The following is a 21,273-nucleotide window of genomic DNA, read 5'->3' as shown; positions in this document are numbered from 1 at the left end:
TGGGAATGGTCTTGAGCTTCCCATAGAGAAGAAACCACATCTAGTTATTCAATCTAGAACCACAATTTTAAAAAGTATATTAAATGTAAAGCAATGTTTTCAGCAAGTCAGTTCAATCAACATTCTGAGATATTTAAGTGTAACGGAGAAAATCAATAAAATACAATAATAATATGACACTTGAAGGATGATTAGTGTTTAGGAAAGAGGAGATTGCATGAATTAAGTAAACCTTCATACATCACAGTATAAGTTTTTGCTGTCATAAAACTGCAAAGAAGTTAACTGTGCATATGGAAAATTAAAAATAAAGTTTACTAAAGAGCGAATTGACAAAATAATTGAGTGACTTTGGTGTGCCGCTTCCGGTAAAAATTGAGCCTACAGATAACGTCTAACTCCCAAAGCAGGACGCGTCTCGGTGCGCCTGTGGTATTTGTGCGTATTTAAATGAGGCAATATGCATATAATTAGCAGAGAAATTGCCCACCTCTATGCAAATGAGCCTCATTGATAAACAAAGTCTAATTCACTAACGCTAATAGCCATACAAAGTCTGAGTGAAGCAAAGCTGGCAAGGGGTTGCAATTGTGACCTGCGACATCTGAGCAACGTGAGGGAAACTCCAACATGTACGAGACACCGGACGGACATACGGGACATAAAGACATACGTGGCATAAAATACGTCGGTTAGAATTTATTTGAAGTATTCCTCTCCATAGGTGCTCACTTTAGCGCATTTTTGAGTTGTGATTTGAATTGTGTGAAAGTCTTTTGGATCACTTCGTAGTTGAATCCATTTAAGACAGTGGAGTCACGTGTGGTGTCATTTTGAAGAGGGCAGACCTTCAGCAAGTGGCAGAAATGGCTCCATGGTCATTTACTCCATCTTTGTGGCATATATTAAATAGTTCAACTGAGAATATACTTCTTCTGGTACTCAATGTTCGCCAATCATTAAAGATGAGAGGACAGGTGGAAGTTCCCACGGAACTTTTCAGTTTGATATGTGTTTTATGTAAAAAGAAAAAAAAATCTATTTCCTCTTGATTGTATTAACAAAAAATCTAAATTAATCGACACCAGAGATTTGAATGAAGCTGTGTTTCTTCCAATTTTCATTACTCCTTTGCTCATGCTTACTGCATCCGTGAGCTGCAATTTGACACCGGATAGAGCGACAACTTTAAGTGGGTAAACACACACACACAAATGCAGTCTCAATGCAAATGGAATTGCAATAATCAAAAACTGTGGTCCAAAGGGTGTGTTGTCCCATGCAGAGCGTACCCAACGGTACTGTCGATCTGCCGCAAGGTTATAGCACTTCAGTTGTTACCATCCATTTCCTTTTCTACGTTTATTATCAACCACACAGTTCACTGGCTTGACTTCTGTGCAGACAGCATGGGTCTGGTTCCTGCTCAGTGGTGGCTGTGATTGACTGGCAAACAGTCCGGCGTATAGTCCACTTTTCAATCGCAGTCAGCTGGGATTGGATGGATTGCCATCATCAGACCTTTTCTCTTTGCCATTACTGGTACTAAATGAATGCATCTCAATCCAATTGTAATTGGGGCATTTGATAGTAAAGGAAGCATGACACTATTGAAGGGGGGCAAGGGACATACTTTGCACAAAAAAAACACATGTGGTGCTAACGTGACATGAGCAAGTCTGCCTGTCTGTGTTGTATTCCTGCAAGCAGGCTTGTTGCCGTTCCTTTGAGAGATCAACAGAAAGAGTACCTTTAAGTGGCAGCATCTGAAAGCATCCAAAAGGGAGCACAACAAATAAATTAGAGGAGAAGACAGTTGGTTGCTTCCGTGCAGATGTGGTGAACGCTTGCTCAAACTGTCAAATTACATTTTGCAACATGGGGCTCTTCAAACCTCACAATAACATTCAACATGGAGTGAGAACACAATACTGTCACTGTTGAGTGCTTTCTAAAGCACAAAGGACGGTCCAAAACATTTTGGACTCCTTAACACGGAAAGGACGCCATGTTTTGTGATAGCTTCATCTAAATTCACCTAGTAATGGACACAATTTGTCTGTGAGGTGGATTCATTCATTAATTAAACAGTGTCTCACAGGGAGATATCATGGTGGTCCCCGTCTCATCCATCCCAGAGACTCAGTCACCTACTGTAGATTCATGTGAGTCTGTGTCGGCGGATCACAAGCCAATAACCTGCAGCGAGGATGAATTATGTAAATTTGAAAAGTAGGTCAGAGATCACGTTTAAAAAAAAAAAAATAGAAAAACTTCAATAAAAGCCATTTTGGCTGAGCAGGGATTTTCAGCAATCTGAAAAAAACTGTGAGCCCCTGGATGATTGCCACCTTTCACACTTATCTTATTTAAAAAAAAAAAAAATCACCCATTCATTTATCAGCAGATTGTACGAAGTCAAGAGGCAAGCGCAGCAAGTAATTTAATTAATATGGTCAGATCATTACAGCCTTGTGAAACTTTAAAAGAAATTCAAACAGAAGGTTAAACAGTGTACTCAATGAAGATGCCTCAATCTCTAGTTCTAATTCTTTGCATCATAGAAAGCCAAATGACATGCTTAGTGTTAGCCTGTTTTACCATAGCTCCGTGATGGGGCTTAAGTTTGTTTTTATTACTTGGTTATTTTAATTAGTGGCCTTAATCTGTAATTAGCCCCGAGGTTAACTGCACTGTTATGCCCTCTAAAAATGAATTGGTTTGAAATTGGAGAGAAACTGTGTAGCCACATATTTAATTAGACTGTTAACCCATTCAATGTCATGTGATTACTATGCTCTTATAACGGAGGAGAAAATAATACAGTCACGAATGACGGATATTTATGACATAATTTGACTGAACCAGTTTGGAGAAGAGTTTCACCTGCTAACATGATCCAATTTTATCCTTGTGTGGTCTGTTTATTCATAGCACTGGGCACATAGTTGAAAAAACAGCACAACTTTTTGTAATGCATTAAAGTCAACATTTCATTACTGGTCATGTAATCCATTCACCCATCCAACCATTTTCATAACATTCGTACTCATTAGGGTCGCAGGTGAGGTGGAGCAGACTTTAGCTAGCGATGGCCTGGTTGTCAGCCAATCACAGGGCACATAGAAACAAAACACTTGAGAGCACAAGCCTTCAACAGGCAGCTGCCAAAGTGTTATTCCTTAACTCTGTGTTTTGGTTGGGTCAACACATGTAGATCGGCGCTTGTCTCCATGCCAACGACAGCCTTAAGAAAAATCCCGAAGTCATTCATTGTGAGGGAAAATGTGTTCAACTGTATAATTTTAAATGCTCATAATATTATTACTTTGGGTTCATTGGCATACTTGTACCAACATTTTAAATAAAAATCAATAATTGTCTACATTGACTGGGCATTTTTCAGCCGTATCGCACTAAAAAGCACATTACGTTTAAAAAGGAGTTTATTTAATCTTTATGTTGACTTGTTTATTTGCCGGGGCAGCACGGGAGCCAACTGACTAGCACAATGGCCTCACAGTGCAGAGGTCGTGGGTTTGATTCCGTCTCCGGCCTTCCTTTGTGAAGTTTGCATGTTCTCCCCATGCCTACGTGGGTTTGAGCCGGGTATTCCGGTTTCCTCCCACATGCACGGCAAGTTGATTGGACACGCTGAATTGCCCCTAGGTATGAGTGTGAACGCGGATGGTTGTTTGTCTATGTGTGCCCTGCGATTGGCTGGCGACCAGTTCAGGGTGTACCATCCCTACTACCTGAAGAACGCTGGGATAGGCTGCAGCACCCCCCGCGACCCTTGTGAGGAGAAGCGGTACAGATAATCGATGGATTGATGTTTATTCGACTTTTTCATAGTTGCTTTGAGTTCTTTACGTTTTTTAATATTAAGTCATCACCGCATGACAGGACAGTAACATTATGTTAAAATAAAATTACATATTTTTTTTCCCCTTGGGTTAAATTATATTTAAAAAAAAATCAATATATATCGATATCATCCAATATGAAAAACCTATATTGTGACATACTTTTCCGGCATATTGGCCAGCTCTACTAACATGCATTTTCTGGAGTAAAGGAAAGCTAGAGTAACCAGACAAAACCCAGACAAACACTGGAGAGCCTGCAAAATCCACCCGGGAAGGTTGGGGCTGAGATTTAAACCCAATGTGCGAAGCAGAGGTGCTAACCATTAGACCACTTTAGTACTCAGTCATACAAGCCAACCAACATTTTTAGGTCGCACAGAGTTTCCTAGTTTAAACCACAGCCAAGTGCATGAAGCCCAACAAAACATCATGCGGAGTATCTTATTGCATTCACATTCTACTATTAACAGTGCTTTATGTGCAGAATTTAAAAAAAAAAAAAAAAAAAGGTAGTTGGATTGGTATGTTAATTTCTTGCTCCTTGCAGCAACAAGTGATCGAGTTACTCATTTGGTTAATTTCTACCAAGGATGTACAAGTGTGTTCCCTTGTATATTCAATGGTGTTTTACTGGCTTGTGATTTGCAATCTTGGATTTTGGAAGAGGCAGTGACAGACTCTGCTGCTTGTAGAGCTATCCATGCACTTGCCCTTTCCTACCAGTGTCATAGACACTGGGACATGGTCCAAATGATTTCTTGCAGAAGAACAGTTGGACCATGGTGAAAAACAAAGACTGAAGATTGTTTACCATCTGGACTGAGACAACTGTGATCAGGCTTTAGTCCCTCAGCTCTGTGCATGTCTAAAGTAGCTATCTAACAAAAAAACATAAACAAAAAAAAACAGATGGCAAAAGTCAGGAAGAAAACTACAAATGTGTTTAGTAAAATTCAGAAGTCTGTGTATGGATGCCTTTGTTTATAATAAATCAAATGACCTTTCATGTGCTTTTGAAGCAGGTAGAGGCAGATTCATGTTGACCATTACTCAAACAGGATGTCACGAATCATAAATATTAATGTCAAAAGAGTGTGAGGATGAGAATTCACATTACATTCTAAACCTCTTCGTTCAAATCATACCAAAACTGTAGTGTATCGGATCTTCGTACAAAAAATGTTTTATTCAGTAAACATAGTCTCTCGATGTCAACAGTGACTATTTAGGATTCCCTAGTTTGGCAAACCTCATCTCATGCCTTTAATCAACACCCATCCAATTATGCAGAAAGGTAAGTATTGCATGGAATTCCAATTTGTGCGACACTTTCCCTTTGGAGTATAAAAATCAAAACATATGCAGTTCAGGTTTTGGGGTAGCAGCAGCGTGACTATGTGGTTAGCATGTCTCCCACATAATTTGGAAGTGCCGAAGCCTCTCTGTGTGGACTTTTCTCCTTCTCGTACTAGTCCACTGGTATTCAGAGATAAGAATATGTTTCACGATATATTTGCATTACATGGTTTTTGCCTAATAAACATTTTCAATATCACCGCCCAATTTTACTATTGAATTGGAATATTTAGCACCATATGTACAACATCTGCACCCACATCCATAAACCCTGACTACAAACTACAAAAAAGTGAATGCAAATCCTTAAGCAAAAACTACGTAAACCAGTGATTCTTCAGTAGGGTGCCGGGAGATAATCAAGGATGTCACGGAAAAGTATTCTGATTCAGTTAAAAAGTATATAAATATATATATTTTAATGAATTACAAATCTACCTTTGGTCATCTATCTATACCAGTGACAGACATCATATTTTTACTTTTCCTTTAGATCAGGGCTCTTCAATCCTACCTTTTTTCTATCTCTCCCTGCTGCCACACACCTGATTCAAAGGATCAGATAATCAGCAAGGTCTGCACAAGCTGGATAAGGATCCTGATCATTTGAATCAGCAATGAGAGATGGAAGTCAGGCAGGACAGTGGCCTTCGAGGAACAGGAGTGAGAACCACTGCTTTAGATGGCAGAAGGTACACTAAACCTTTGTGTCCACCTGTTGCCATTCATACAACAGAAAGTCGTGGCTTTATGCAAGTATGAGCTTTGAGTTTAATTAAGAGGACTATATTTCTTACTGAGCAAGTCAATTTTAGTGTAAATTCATCTCGATTATCGTTAGATCAGTATTTATATTTTTTGGGTGGCATTTTGTGTGGTAGTGGGCTGTGATGTTTTTCAAATGGGAAATAGGAGTCTTGTATCAATAAAGGTTGGGAAACCTGGCGTAAACAATGTGGACATGTGCTGAAAACCTGCTATTTTCCCTTAATTTCAAAACCATTCTCAAGTAACCTCATAAAATATGTGCATTTTTTTTATTCATTACAATGCATGACTTTTCCTGAATCTGTAAACAATGTGTGAGTGAAGAGTGAAACAATAGTGCCGTCAGCATCATTCTCCTTGGGCTAATTCACAAATCACCAACAGGAGGGAACCCACAAGGTCTGGACAATTTTCCACTATGTCAGAAATCAATCAAAAAAGAATGAGCAATTGCTCAGTAACAGGAACGCTCTGACGATCTGTCAGCGCCTGATAACTCAGGGCAGGAAACACTGTCTTAACACTTGAGGAACGACAGCTTACGCCCACTCAAAGTATGACTCTGATGCTCAAGGAGTGGTGACTTTGTCTGACAGCAGTCCTCCTCATCAATTCACTCATTTTGAATGGAGAAGTCATATGCTTGTCGCCTGAAACGTGTCCTCAGACGATGACACGCCTTATTTGAAATGGTGAATATCTTTTGGGGACCGTAGCGCAATGGTACTGTAGCTACTTTTCTTCCTTGAACCCGTGTCTCAGCAGAGGTATAAATAACTGGCATATAAAAGCCCACTCAGACCCAGCTCATTAGCGCCAGGCATTACACAGAAAGTAATGGCCACAAGACTTAATTTCATAATGAAGCCAGAGCCAAAACGTCCATACCAATGAGCTGGAAAATATACAGCACATACATTTCAGGCAATAATGAAAACTATATAATGGGTACGTTGTTTCAAGTTAAAAAATCTTGCAAAATGGTCCATGAGGGGCTGTTTTTCAAGACTGCCCCGCCCTGCCTTAACAGGGAAGTTTGCAATTGTTCATGTTAGCGCGACATTTCTTTGACTCAACTCTTTGATTATGATTATATGACTTCATTATAAAAAATAAAAAAAAATTTTAAAAATCGCAAAACAATAACATTGCGCATTACAGTAACACTTCATTATGAATAAGCAGAGCTGGGCAGTCTGTCCCGGGGGTGGAACCGTCCAGGCCAGAGGACGCCCATTTTTTGGGGTCAGAGGGTGACACAAAAAAAAAAAAATGGGCAAACGACCAAAATTGCTTCAGAACGCGTCAAAAGCGCCACTACCAACTGTTTGTGTATCAAGAGACGTGAGAAAGCAGTGTGGGTTCAAGCATGCCTGTATTTCCTTATTCTGACTTCACGTAACCCGCACCTCCCACCTGCTACTGGAGCATACCATTACAAGAGGGGGTGGGGGGGGGGGCAATACCGCAAATCCCGATAATCATTTTTATGAATAAGGCCGGTACAGAGATAGCGGCCGAAGGTTGATTTTAGTCCGGCCCACGACAAAAAAGGGTCAAATGCCCAGCTTTGAGAATAAGTCATGCTGGGCTTCTTACAGTGATTGCACGTCTGCTGCATGTTATTAAGGGGCGTGGCTTTGGGCAGAGACCCGAGAGGCGGAGGGATTAGTGAAGTGTGGCTACAGTCAAATCTTGCTAGCACTTTTGAAACGGCAAACTCCCCCTTTAGGTTTTGATAAAAGTAATATTGTGCACAGTCTATCTACTGAGAAGCCCATAAGATTAAAAGTAGGAGCACTTTTAAAAAGAAAGACAATGGTATCATTCCCTCTCATAGCTCTTAGTTGTGCTTTTTCTGTGACCACAGCAGCTAAAGCCCAGTATCATTCATTAATGTCAAGGCTCCTCATTACTGTCTCCTCACACTTTTGGAAGACTCATTAACTGCATAATGGAATAGCGCTTGGAACAGTCAGACCTTCCCTTAGCGTGAATTAATCACCTATATGCACAGACAAAAAGGGACTTATCACATTAAATATTAAGAAACGCTAAGCATTCCACTTCTGCAACTTTTGGAAGGAGCAGTTTCTGGAGGTGCATCATCAGGGACACGGCACTGCGATCATTGAAGGCTGTGTCGGCGTCTTTTATAGGGCTGAAAGGCTAGTGTGAAGCATGCAGAGAATGAAGGGGTGTACTTACAGTTGACTGTGACTTTTACTGTTTTGGTGTCAGGAGAGGCGATGTCATTTAAAGCACTGCATTCATAGTCTCCAGCTTGGTCCCTTGTGATGCCAGTGATGTTAAGATATTCTCCGCTGTCATACTTCCTGGCTGTAAAGAGACAAGTGAAGGTGCTTACTGCATGTCTACAAAGACCACATAAACACATGCACACACTCTGTAAACTCAATATAGTATAGCTATCATCTTACAGTTACCCGTGGTTTATGCGAGGAATTCTTGGGAAGCAATTCAATAAAGTGTTGTAATAAACTCTTGGTGACCTCCCTTTCACCATAAAATAGCAGCGGATGAGCAGTGCACTCATATAGATGTTGTGGTTGGAAATTAAATGTTGACATCTCCACCTCTAATTTGGTTATGATTAACTCTACGCCAGGAAATGCATTTCGAGCTTCCCCTGCACCAAGGACAAAGGGCAAGCACATGTCAGCGCTTTATCCAACAATGTCGGATGTACAAATCACCATGACGAGCATGATGGCAAGGCTGGAGAGTAACAAAAAGGATGCGGGTGTACAAAAAGGTGTCCACTCTAATCATAAGTGGACAAAAGAAGGTAACTGTGCTGATGAATTGAAAGCCGACAAAAAAGCATGGTTTCTCTCTGCTAGCCCGTGATCCTTTTGAGCGGGTGTGTCAAACTCATTTCTTTTTTGACGCATGCCACGTCATAGCCATAGAGGGCCGTTAAATAAAAATGTATGGTTGCCTTATGTTATCACATATACACATTGATGGATAACTAGTTTTGAAATCAGAAGAAAGGAAATTGTTATACTATTGTAACTATTTTCAATTACTTTTCAAGAAATGATTGGGAACAAAAATGCTCGCATTGTCTCATATCCTATTTTTTTTAAAGGTGAAGTTATTTTGCAAGAATCATTAAAATCATTAATGAAAATGATGTGGGGTGGATATGGGCTCTGTTACTTGAGTTTGACAATGATGCTTTGGAGGCTGCATGGAAAATAAAATGAAGGTATGCGGCACACTGGGCAGGTTACCAGTCAATTAGTTCCAAGATCATTAACATCATTAGCTTCCACCCATGCAGCCAATTTTGAGTCAGTCCTTTGTGTCGGGAGCCTGTTACAACACCTCTCTCAACGTTATACTTAATTTACACTCAATCATTATTTATTTTGCATCATGCAAAACCATTTACACACTGTCAGAGCATTTTAGTCATTATGTTTTTTATTTTGTGGAGAATATCACTATGATGCTACAACCGCTAGGCGCTCACTCAGTGAGCATCGAAGACATTACTTTATGTCTTTATTCCCTAAAATGTTTGAAGAGGTGCAAATGTCCTGATAAGAAGAAAATATCTATACAATAATAAATTAATGCTAATGTGAAATGCTAAAACTAAAAGGCAAAGGGATGCATAAGAAGAACAAATAGTGTTTAGCAAAGTGTAACATAAAGTGTGTCAAATAAGTAGGATAATTCACAAAGTACAAACAAACAGCTACGGATGAGTAAGGAGTAAAGCAAGGGCGTAGGACCAGAATATTAAATTGGAATTTACTAAAAGAAAAACAAGGAGCAAAAAAAAAAATAAAATAAAATAAAATAAAATCCATCAAAAGCAGAATCCAATACCAAAGCGAGACAGATTGCATACAACAAACAACAACGAAGAAAAGTATTAATTTGACACCTTCCATGTGTGGTTGTTGGGCAAATGACTGGGAGTTGATTCAGAAAAAAAACCTCCAGGAGTGCGCCTCCCTGGAAAGAGCATTGTTCAAATGTACTGTTTGGTAATTCATTGTGTACCAAAAAAAAGAATGCCGGAGTGCGTTCTCGATGCTCCAACTGGAGATCCTCCGTGTCCAATAAGTCAGGTAGTATAGGTGCAAACAGTACCAGCACAAGCTGCTGATTGGTTTCTAACATGGGCAGCATGTTCGGAAATTAGTGTGCTCTGCCTCCCCGAACTCACCACTCTCAGAAAGGTGTAAGGGTGTGAATTCCCGTATGTACCTTAAGGGTAACATAGGGAGCACCAACTGACTGGGAAAAAAAAAACAAATCAAAAGATTACTCAGACCGAACGTGATAGGTTAGCGCTGAAGCGAGTCACTTCCGAGTCACGTCCGGGCGCTGAGTGTCAGCAGCCCGTGAGAGAAGCCCCAACTCGCTTTCCTTCTTATTTTTGATGCTACACACACACGGCGCTCGGCATATGCTTATCCCACACTGCGCGTGAGGCACCACCTGCCAGTGGGGGTACTAAAAATGTCAAGCTTGTAAAAATAAATAAATAAATAAATAAAATAAATAAATAAATACACAATAACAATAATAATAACAGTATATAATATTCAAATTCAAAGTGTGTAAAGCTTGTTAATTATGTAATACAAAAATAACACATTGGCTGATTTGTGAAAAAAAAAAAGTCTCCTGCGTGGCCAGTTCGGCGGTCTCCTTTCTACATAGTAGTTTGCTGCATTACGCTTTAATCATAAGTTTGGCAGAAGTTTATACTTGGATATCTGGACCCATGGCATCAAGAGTCAGAGGCGGAAAAGAGGAAAAGAAAAAAAAACTGCGCGTTGGTGCTACCCGTCACTTGCAATACAATGTTTTAAATCAGCGGTCCCCAACCATATTTTTTGAGCCAAAACCTGGGTTTAAATGGAGCTTTGATGGATTTTTATTCATTTTATTTTTTTTGTATGATGGTTAATTACAACTACGGAGAGTGATCCATCCTATTTCGGGCCAGCATTAAAAAAAAAAAAAAAAATCACTCAGATTATTTATTTATTTATTTATATATTAAATGAGGGGATCTTGAAAACAAGTGCAGGACACCCACTAATTACAATGACTACCGGTACATTGATTGTAGTTAATTCATCCATCCATCCATTTTCTGAGCCACTTATGCTCACAAGTGTCACGGAAATTTTTGTTGCCTTTTTTGTTTCTATACCAGTCAGTCATAATGTGGATATGGGAAACTGGTCAAAGGTTGTAGATTGCTGACCTTGGTAGGCCCACCCACTTTGGTCCGCCAAACATACAATGAAAATAAAGCACGGTATTCTGATAATATTAATTTTATTGGATTTATTTATACATTAGAATCAAATGTACCCCTTCAAAATGTGGTGCCATAGCGGTCCACACGTGCCAACTACTATTGCCAACTATTACTACATTTTTCAAATTTAGTTTGCTTTATTTTTTTTTACAGGTTTTTAAGGACAATACCCTAAAAAAAATTCCATTCTTCTATGATTAGATGTCAGATACAGCGGTCCATAAATCATGCCTGCCTCTTTCCTCTTTGATGTTTCCATGGTGGGTGGGTGTGTTAGAAACCCGGGTGGGAGAATATAAAAAAAAAAGGATATGGAAAAAAAAATAAATAAAAATGACAAAGAATATGACCCTAACTGAATTCCATTAACCAAATGATTGTTACAACCTCAATGCGCTGTGGGGTCGTAAAAGCGGCGAAACTCCAAAAGATGCAAAGCTGGAATATTAATGAAAATAAAGTTGTTGTTTTATTCTTGGAGCTTATGTCACTGTAATGTCAGAAATAATTTATGCTGTTCAAATTATTTATTTGTGATGTTCCCGTGGTTTGTTCGTGTGTACGACGGGCTCAACGTGTATGAGAGGAAGGCTGTCAATTTCCAGCCACGTATTTGACGTTGCTAATGTTGAGTTAATGTTAAACAAGAAAGAGGCGCTAAATTGCATTTTTGATTAACGAAGTTGGAAAAATAAGATGAAGTAAAACGATCATTTATTTAAATCATGTTTTTCAAAGTATTGTAGCGTCTTCAAAAGACACAACGTCAGACGTCTCCTTTTTTATTGTTACAACATGGCTACTGTGGGCTGGAGCCGAAGCCAACTCCGAGCAAGCTGCAGTTCAATGTTGTTGTGTTGTCGCTTTTGCAATTGTTGTGACCTTTCTCGGTCACCATTAAGAAACCCTTCTAAAAAGAGAAAACTTGTCACTAGGAATAATTCTATAATAAAAGAGTCTTAGATATCTATTTTTTTTCCACCAAATGTAGTTTTTGTTATTTTGACTGATTTGAATTAACTACGATAACCTTGCTAAAAAACAATTTGTGATATAAGAAGGAAGAAGAGATGGAAAAACCAATGTGGGAATTAAATCTATACTGTCATTACACATTGTAATTGTCAGTATTTCTGTAATTTATGCTATTCAGCATTTCTGTTCTCGTGTAGTTGACATTCCATGGATATAGTTTCGTTATTGTGTCTTTTTCTGCTGTGGCACCGTTCCCCACTTTTGAGTTTCGTTTCTTATTCTACTAGTGTTAATGTCCAACTTTTGTTATTGTTGTCTCTTGTTTATAATTGTATTGTTTCCACATTTATCATGCACCCTTGGTTAATAAATTTGGTTTGATTGTCCTGTTTTTGTTGAGTCTGCTTTGGGGACCTTGCAATTATTTTGTGTAGTGTTCTGTGTAGTGGAAAAAAGATTCTGGTTTAAATCTACGTTGACATTCACTTGCTCGACCCGTTATTAAAAAAAGACCTGAAACACAGACCATCTTTTAGCGGGAGAAATATTGCTGTTTGATGTGCCTTTTCTTAAAGTATCTTGAATTCATAAAACAAGCTATTTTTCTCACTTGAGCTGTAGTGACTTTTTATCTGCTAAATACGTGTTGCGAAACTTGAGACTGGGGGCACTATCAATAATTAGCTTTCCATTTTCTTCACATGGTTGCCGTGGCAACAATGAAGTTCAAAGTCTCAACGAAGACATTGGCGGCTACACAATAAAAGCAAAAGAAAGAACATGTTTAAATGGCTGATTCATAAACCCGTGCTGGATGAGGCAAAAAAAAAAAATCCCTGCTAATATAAAAAGAGGCACAAGGGGGAATATAAAAGAACATTGGTTCAGTTCGTTATAACAAAGCAAGGCAAGTGGATGAGCTTTGCAGAAGAGCAGCGGCAACATGCATTGTCTATATCAGAATAGGGCTCGAAGCTTCTTTAAATGAAAACTGGATAAACAACTACCGTACTTTGCACGTTATTGCCCTCTGCATTGGTCTCATGTGAAATGAGGCTTTAATAACGGTACTCGAATTTAAGTTCGAGCAGATGCAGACAGATCAAATAAGTCACTGATTAACACTAAAACCAGTCTGGAATGGTGAAGCCAATCACGCTGACAAGTGGGAAACGTTATAATTAGAATCCACTGATGCCATGACAATGTCTGGATTTAACATTATATAAATAACATTGTGACGCTCGGCAATCCATTAAAGGTCATTACAATAGAACATTTTATTGTCCCTAAATGTATTTTGACGTTGATTAAAAGAGGCTTCACTTTTTTTATTCTGCATCAGGCTCATTTCATTTTTAAGTTTAACTCGTAAAAGTGTGTGCATTTACGGATTTTACCATGCATTTTAATTTATAGTTATAATGTTTCAGTAACAAAATCCACCTGTTATTGATTGTAACCTCAAATTCATAAATATTACTAAATATATAACCTTGTTATTATCATTATTAATATGAAAACCTCACGTGCAAGAGAAAAAATGAGGGAGGATTTGGAATCAGCACAAAAATTCATTTAGAAAAGTTTACTTGCATCACCGATATCATAGGTTAGGCGACACAGTGGGCGATCGTCAGCACGATGGGATCACAGTGCGGAGGTGCAGGGTTTGAATCTGGCCTTCCTATGTGGAGTTTGCATGTTCTCCCCGTGCCTGCGTGGGTTTCATCCGGGTACTCCGGTTTCTTCCCACATTCCAAAAACATGTTTGGCAGGTTGATTGGACACTTTAAATTGCCCCTAGGTATTAATGTGGGCGCGGTTGTTCGTCTATGTATGCCCTGCGATTGGCTGGCAATCAGTTCAGGGTGTCCCCGCCTACTGCCCGTAGATAGCTGGGATAGGCTCCAGCACCCCCCCCCGCGCGACCCATGTGAGGAGAAGCGGGACAGACAATGGCTGGATTATAGGTTAAATTTACATCTCCTTAATTGCCCTGAGGGGGAAAAAAAACAAAAAACAGTTGGCAACAGTGATTAGTTGCAGTTTTATTTACTATGCAGCAAGTTGGTTAGGTACATTACACCCTGATTTGCTTTGTGTTATATGCTAATATGAGTCAGGAGCTAATTCCATTCCTTTCACAAATGCAACAATTTATTGTAGACCAGTCAAATAATTGCAGCAAGTCAGCCTTTGCTCTTATGCGTGCATTCATACAAATAAAGGCCTCCTTCCAAATAAATGCCTCATTCTTTCTGCAGTTACATAAGTAAATGCCCATATCCAAATTTGCCAAGAACTATTCCGCTAAAACTCACTTGTACCCCCTTCTTCTGCTCATTCCGTGAGCAGAAAATCAAGGTTGAAATAATTCAACAAGGTAGCCAGATAATAATCACAACAGGTGACTTCCAGAAGAACGTGACATTCTCATAATTATGCCTGCTTTATTCCACACGATATGCACCTACAGTACAATCTTAAAAAAAAAAAAAAAAAGAAAAATAGCTGGCTGCCATAGTGACATTAGCAAAATATGCGTACAGACATAAGGGTCCTTGGTTTATACGGTAGTTATGATACATTTCGTAGCAGGCAATTCAATTTCATCATACATGCATCTGACTGTTCAAACTTTTTTGTAAATAGCTTTTTTCTGCTCTGTGTATTTTATTATGTTGCATTTCCCATCGTGTGGTCTAATAAATATAACTACGACTACGATTGGCTGACAACCAGTCTGGGGTTTACCCCGCCTACTGCCTGAAAAAAGCTAAAATAGGTTCCAGCACGCCCGCGACGCTTGTGAGGAGAAGCGGCTCAGATGTTGGCTGAATGGATTCCCTAATAAATTAAAATGTACATTTTACAAAACTGTGTTTTTGCTGCAAATCCCATGCAACTCATTCTCTGTGGTTGGATAACATCAACCTGTACGATGGCCCGAATACACAACTCTACACCTATCTTCACCTTAATGAAGAATTGTTAAATGCGTGTGTGGATATCCGCAGTGTACACTTGTGTCTTTTACTAGGGCAATAAAATCAAAGGAACTGACCCATGATGCTGAGTATGCTGGATGCATCCAATAACGCTTACCAAGAAGCTCAATCAAATGCAGGTGAGTTCACATGGCGACGTTTTGAGTGGCTTCAAAGCATAGGCCATCACTCTTTATTTTGCCACTGGAGTTGCCTAGCGATATTGAACTTCCATGGAATGCATAATAATTACACACACCTTGAAAGCTTTAGTTGAAAACAGCCACAAAGCATTGTAGTTGTTTTAAAATGAAGTATTGTCTATTCATTGTAAAACCCAGACAGGCTCTCGTTTAAACAGCAATTAGTACATTTCCCAAGATTTACCATAACATAACAAATGTTCCCATTGTCTTCCTGAAAAGTTTCATTGAAAGATTCCCAGTCTGAAAACTAATGTGACACTGTTTCCTAAAAAATGCCCATGGTCTCTTCTCTTTCTGTTTCCCTGAATCATCAAGTGTACAGCATTTCTATCTTATATAGTAAAACTATTATCCATCGGCAAAAAGATCTGTGCCTATCAGTGATAGCCACAGGTAGTTTGAAAATGAGAACAAATATGAGAATGAAATGTTCAAATTAATTTAAAATACATTGATTTTAATAACCAAACGTGCAGACAAATAAATTAGCAGTCTCAAAACTACACGCGAGTTGAACGCAAAATAGACAGAATGACACTTAAATGTCCAAATTAGACAGTGTTGAATGTTTATTTCATTCTCTTTCAACGCCTGGTCCCCTTGCTTCTTATTCCTACTTTGTATTTCACAACATGAAATCCATCATGGAGCGTTATTCTAAACAACTTTACTTCATGCTTGTGCGTTACTGTGTTTATGAAAACAAATAAATAAGTGCCCTGTCCAAGTGTTGTGTCAGCATATTTGATATCAGCTTAACGTTGCTGTGGCCCTTCGTGCATAAATAAGTAAAACATACACTTATCATTCCAACAGCAGGCATAGCTGCGGGTATTCTAAGTGTCCATTGGACTTTTTTTTTTATCCTGTTATCAAAGAAATTGAAAACAGTTGTGCACATATCGTTCGCATTAGGGAGTTTTACTGGTAATCTCTTGCTTGTTCGTGGGCTGTTGTGCATCCGAGTGTGTAAAACAAATGCAGTGTACCACCCGTAATGCACCTTATGGTAAAAATAATCTCCTTTTTGAATAACGAGAAAATACTGCAACATTGGCTTTTGACCAGTATTTCTTAGTTAATGACACCTCTCATTACAAGAAAGAAGTGCCATAAAAATAAACAGGGTAGTTAGTACAACGTAAGTGGCATTTAGGGGTGAAACGAGTCCTTGGTAATTTGAGTACCAAGTTAATGGCTGTTTATTTGGTGTCCACTATCGAGAGTACAAGTCAAGCTGGCCGAAACACATTTTTTTTACACAATACAGTAACATGTTGCCTGTGTGTGATGTGGTCTCGGTAAGTCCGTTCTCGATGCCGTTTAACTGAGTTGTGAAGACTGGGCGGGCCTGAAATACTGACAAGAACTCACAGGCAGGGGTTTTTGGGAGTATTGGCATACTATAGCGAGATAGCTGGAAACTAATTGTAACCATGTAATTTGCAATTGCATTCAACTAACGCGAACAAAGGCACTCAGATCTTATATGGTGAAGGAGGGACGTCTCAGGTTGGACGCCAAAGTGTGGCGCCATTTTAGCCATGCCCAAAAAGTCAGGAAATTTAAATGGTGAGTCAGTCTTGTCAGTCTTTGCAATTAAAGTATCTTCAGACATGTAACAAATATCTGAATTCACTTTACAGGGTATTTGAGGCACACGATTGGATAGATGTGGCCAACACAAAGAGGGTAAAATCTGATTGGACAAAAAAAATAAAAAAATACTAACATTTGCATACAAGTGGTGGAAGCAGTGCAGCAAGAGAGGCTCCACAAAATAAAGGTCAAGGAGTATTGGGAATTAACTAATCATATTTCATGCATCAAATATTAATCTGGATAAAGTTTTTTTTTGATTGTGTATAGGACAGCATAGAAGACTTTCCTGGCCAACTAATGAGGAAGCCAATAAAATAGACACTAGGGCTACGAGTATATGCAGCAAGTATATCTGACACCCGTGCCAAGCTCAAGTCAATCAAGCTCAGTTCATTCTAGGTAGGAACAGTGGAGCAGTTGAGGCATGTCTGCCCTCTGAGGAATTTTGATTATGATTGGCGAGGGTATTGCCGAGATATGTCTTAATCCTCATTTCTATGTCTTGAATGCCAAATTAATTTTCCCAGTCAAATTTATTTTTCTAAGCTGTAATGAAGATATCCACAGTCCCACTTGGACAGCGTTATGATTGAAAAATATTGGAATGAATGTAAAACAAGTAAAACAGAATAAATATACTAAAGTTGTTAATATTATCAACAATGTGTCTTAACTGTCACATATATCATGACACATGGCATATTGATTTTTCTTTTATAAAACAGAAGATGGGATTTTCATTGTCCGTCTTGCACCCAGATACAAATTGTTTTTCTATTTCTATGTGATCCAATAATATGATTATCATTATTATACCTTGGCAGCAAAGAGTTTCTCGTATAATCAGGTATACAATAGGTTGAGAAGGCAAAAAAAAAAAAAAAACACAACCTTACTCTCTTTTATGGTTACATTATCACCTAATAACTGCCCCTCTTGAAAAGAAAACGGAATGGAGAAAAAAAATGAAAAATAAGTCTTCAGAGTAATATTAAAGCAGCAGGGGACCAGCTGTGTGTGACACCATGGAGACATATTTTCAAGACACTAACCTAACAGAAGTGTCACTCCAAGCAAAATTAAAGAAATCATAGCACGGATAATCTCAAATTCAGCGCGACACTGAAGCAGTAAGCAATTTCCCACATTGTGAAGTGAAGCTGTGCACTTCCTCCAGGGCTGCAACGCACAGATAGGACAGACATCGTTGAGGTTTCCATTACACCATCGAGGGCATCCCTCCTCCTCCTCCACCCAACACACACACACACGCACACACACACCAACACGTACAAAAAAGATCCTTTGAAATCTTTAAAAGGGAAGAACATCCCACACTGCTACACTGGCTAGAGGTGCCTTCTGGCCCTAACACAAGGTGCGAGCCAGAAAACATTTTAAGGAAACTGTGTGTTCCTTTACTGTTGTGTAACCTGGTTGACTGTGTGAGGCAGCCTGAATCCGAAATGGGAGTGTGCCGAAGGAGCATTAAACCATGTCTGATTGTATGTGGTTGACCTGTAAACCTCTAAAACTACAGAAAAGTCATTTTCTGACATGTTCGATCAGAAAGTACAGTGGGTAGGAGAGAGAGAAAGCGAGAGAGCGAAAGATTGTGAGAGAGTGAGAGAAAGAGAGCGAGAGAGAGAAAGAGAGAGAGAGAGAGATAGATAGAGAGAGAGAGAGAGAAAAGCATGATAAAGGAACAATCTATCTAGCAACATGATTTATTTCTTATTCCACCATTAGATGCTGTTTTAAGGACAAAAAAACAGTCAACTGTAGTATAGATACAGTTGGAAGGATGAAACTAGGGCTGGGCGAGAGTTAAAAATCAATATATATTACAATGGACACATAATCAATATCAATAGAAGAAGCCTTGGGAAATATGTTCAATATTAAAAAAAATACAAAAACTTCGGGTTCATGTGTATTGTAGTCAACGCGCAGCCGCGTCCAAATATGAAGAAGAAGCAGCTGAACCTACAAAGAAAAAGTAACTAAACCAACGAAAAAGAAGAGCCTGAGTGACATACTCATGCAGAACGAGTGTGGTTCAGAGGTTGACTCAGAATAATATTATATTGCGCATACTAACGCGATTAAACACCTCTTGATGGATATGTGGTTTAGCAGTACAGATGTTCCCTGTCCTAGACGTGTATAGCGCTAGTGTTAGCCATATCCAATTCTCCCACCTTCACCTCAACCGCACTACATTAGCACAGGGAGGAGCCACAGGTGCCTGTTGCAGCACTGGGGCGAGATGTCTTGCTTCCGATTGTGAACATGCATTTTAGACAAACAATGTCACTTTATTGTCAGTTAGCAACGAGATCCGAGAGGTCCAAAACAATGTTTATATAGTATAGATCAATTATTACCAGTCCCATAAAGGGTGGGGCTTATCGATACTGCAGTCTTTCAAAATTCAGCCAGTTTAGTACCCGGGCTCGGTATCCATTCCTAGAGATGTGTAACTTAATCTCCTGAGTAATGTCGGAGATATGTCACGATTTTCCTATCAGCTCCTGTCAGTCCATATGGCATCTAGCAATATATGTCAACACAGGCAATGGCATCAGCCACTGTACCGAGGCCATGTCAAGGCTGACCACATTGCTGACTGTCATTTGTCCCATCAAGCAAGCCATCGCCCACTGCTATTACAAATTGGAATTTTTTGTTGAAGGTATCCTTCATCTTCAAAGGAAACAAAGAGGCTATGTTTTGGTTTGTATGCATACGGGTGTGTGGCACTGACCAAGAACAAAGAGCACTGTATTTATTTGCATATCCACAGATGAGTGCGTGTATGTCTTCATCTCCCTCAATTGTGTGGCATTTGGCAATGTTTTAGTAATGTCCACTGAAGTTACCTTCCCCACTCAGAGTGGAATAATTAACTATGGAATTTTAAATCTCTTTTGATCAGCAATTCAGCGCCACCAAAATGTGTGTATTAGAGGTTGCCTCACTCAAAGCTAAGTGGAGGCAATACCATCAAGTCCTTCCAGCTCTTTAAGGCTTTCAGCATATTGTAAGTAGGTATGTCAAGTGGTAGATTTATCATGCCAGAGTGGCTTCTGGGAATCTTACCAATGTACTTCTGCTAATGGTGTGTCTCATTGATATTCAGCTTTAATTTAACCCTACAAGTTGATTCCGAAAACATTTTAAACTCAGAGACCCAGAACTTGAACTCCATGTTTGGAAAAGATAGCCTTCGTTATAGGGCTATCAAGATTAGTCGACCAGTTGACGATCAAATTAATTTAATACTGTAGTTGATTTGTTATTTATTTATATATTTTGTTATTGGGTGCTTTATCAGTCGAAATTGCCTCGTCTCGTTTTTCTCACGCTGGCTGTAATGCTTTGTCTGTGACATATGTGCATTAGTGGTAATCCGGGTCATCCGTGCATTGTGGGTCATGCAGTGTCATGGCTAACCCATGATAGTCCCTAAATTCGGGCGCATTTAATTAAAATTAATTCGGGCGCATTTAATTAAAATTACTTAATACGATGCAAACCTCCCTTTCATGGCAGAATGGCGTTGATAAATGAGTATTTAACAGGAAAGCACGTTGTGGCTGTTGCATATTATTAGATATTGTTGCGCATACTGGATGGATGAATGGATTACAAAGGCACTAGTCAGTGAACTTAAGTTTATTAATAAAAAAGACAGTTTGTGTATGGCCTTGGTTGACAGTGAACAGGAAAAGCACACACACCACTTCACGGTCACTCACGGAGAGTGTCGGGCATAGCAGCACTTAAAGTGACATAACATGACATTTTGCCACAAGCCGTCAACGGAAAAACACATAAAAATATAACAAACAACCAGGTTAGTTCCAATTTATAGTGTTAAAAATATATATTGTTCCTAATCTTTAAGGTGTTTTTTTTTTCATTTCGTTTTGCATAGCACAATTTGATTGTGTAGATCAACGTATTACTTTTTTAAGTACACATCCTAGTGAAAGAAAACAAAATGTTTTAGATAAAGCTTGAATCAAAAACAAATTAAAAAAAAAACGAAAAAAATATTTTAGTTTTCTTTTGCACAGTGCATTGTCCTAATTTTACACATCTGATTTCATTTTCTACATTAAAAAAATGTGGTGCTCAAGAAAAGTATTTATTTTTCTATACATAAATATTTTCATAGTATTAAT

At 38.9% G+C, this 21,273-nt stretch overlaps 1 protein-coding gene across 2 annotated transcripts in view; it reads right to left on the bottom strand.

The window, feature by feature from the left end:
* negr1 (neuronal growth regulator 1) overlaps positions 1-21,273 on the bottom strand; it is a 136,376-nt gene that overhangs the window by 54,280 nt on the left and 60,823 nt on the right. For both annotated transcript variants that reach the window (XM_088312966.1, XM_088312967.1), the window contains exon 4: positions 8,202-8,333. In XM_088312966.1, coding sequence (XP_088169092.1) covers positions 8,202-8,333 — 132 coding nt within the window. The remainder of the gene's footprint in view (positions 1-8,201; positions 8,334-21,273) is intronic.

This window comes from Idiotropiscis lumnitzeri, chromosome 13 (assembly GCF_059441095.1).
Source record: "Idiotropiscis lumnitzeri isolate Australia: NSW breed Sydney's pygmy pipehorse chromosome 13, RoL_Ilum_1.0, whole genome shotgun sequence".
Taxonomy (NCBI): domain Eukaryota; kingdom Metazoa; phylum Chordata; class Actinopteri; order Syngnathiformes; family Syngnathidae; genus Idiotropiscis; species Idiotropiscis lumnitzeri.
This window is presented reverse-complemented; position numbering and strand designations above follow the sequence as displayed.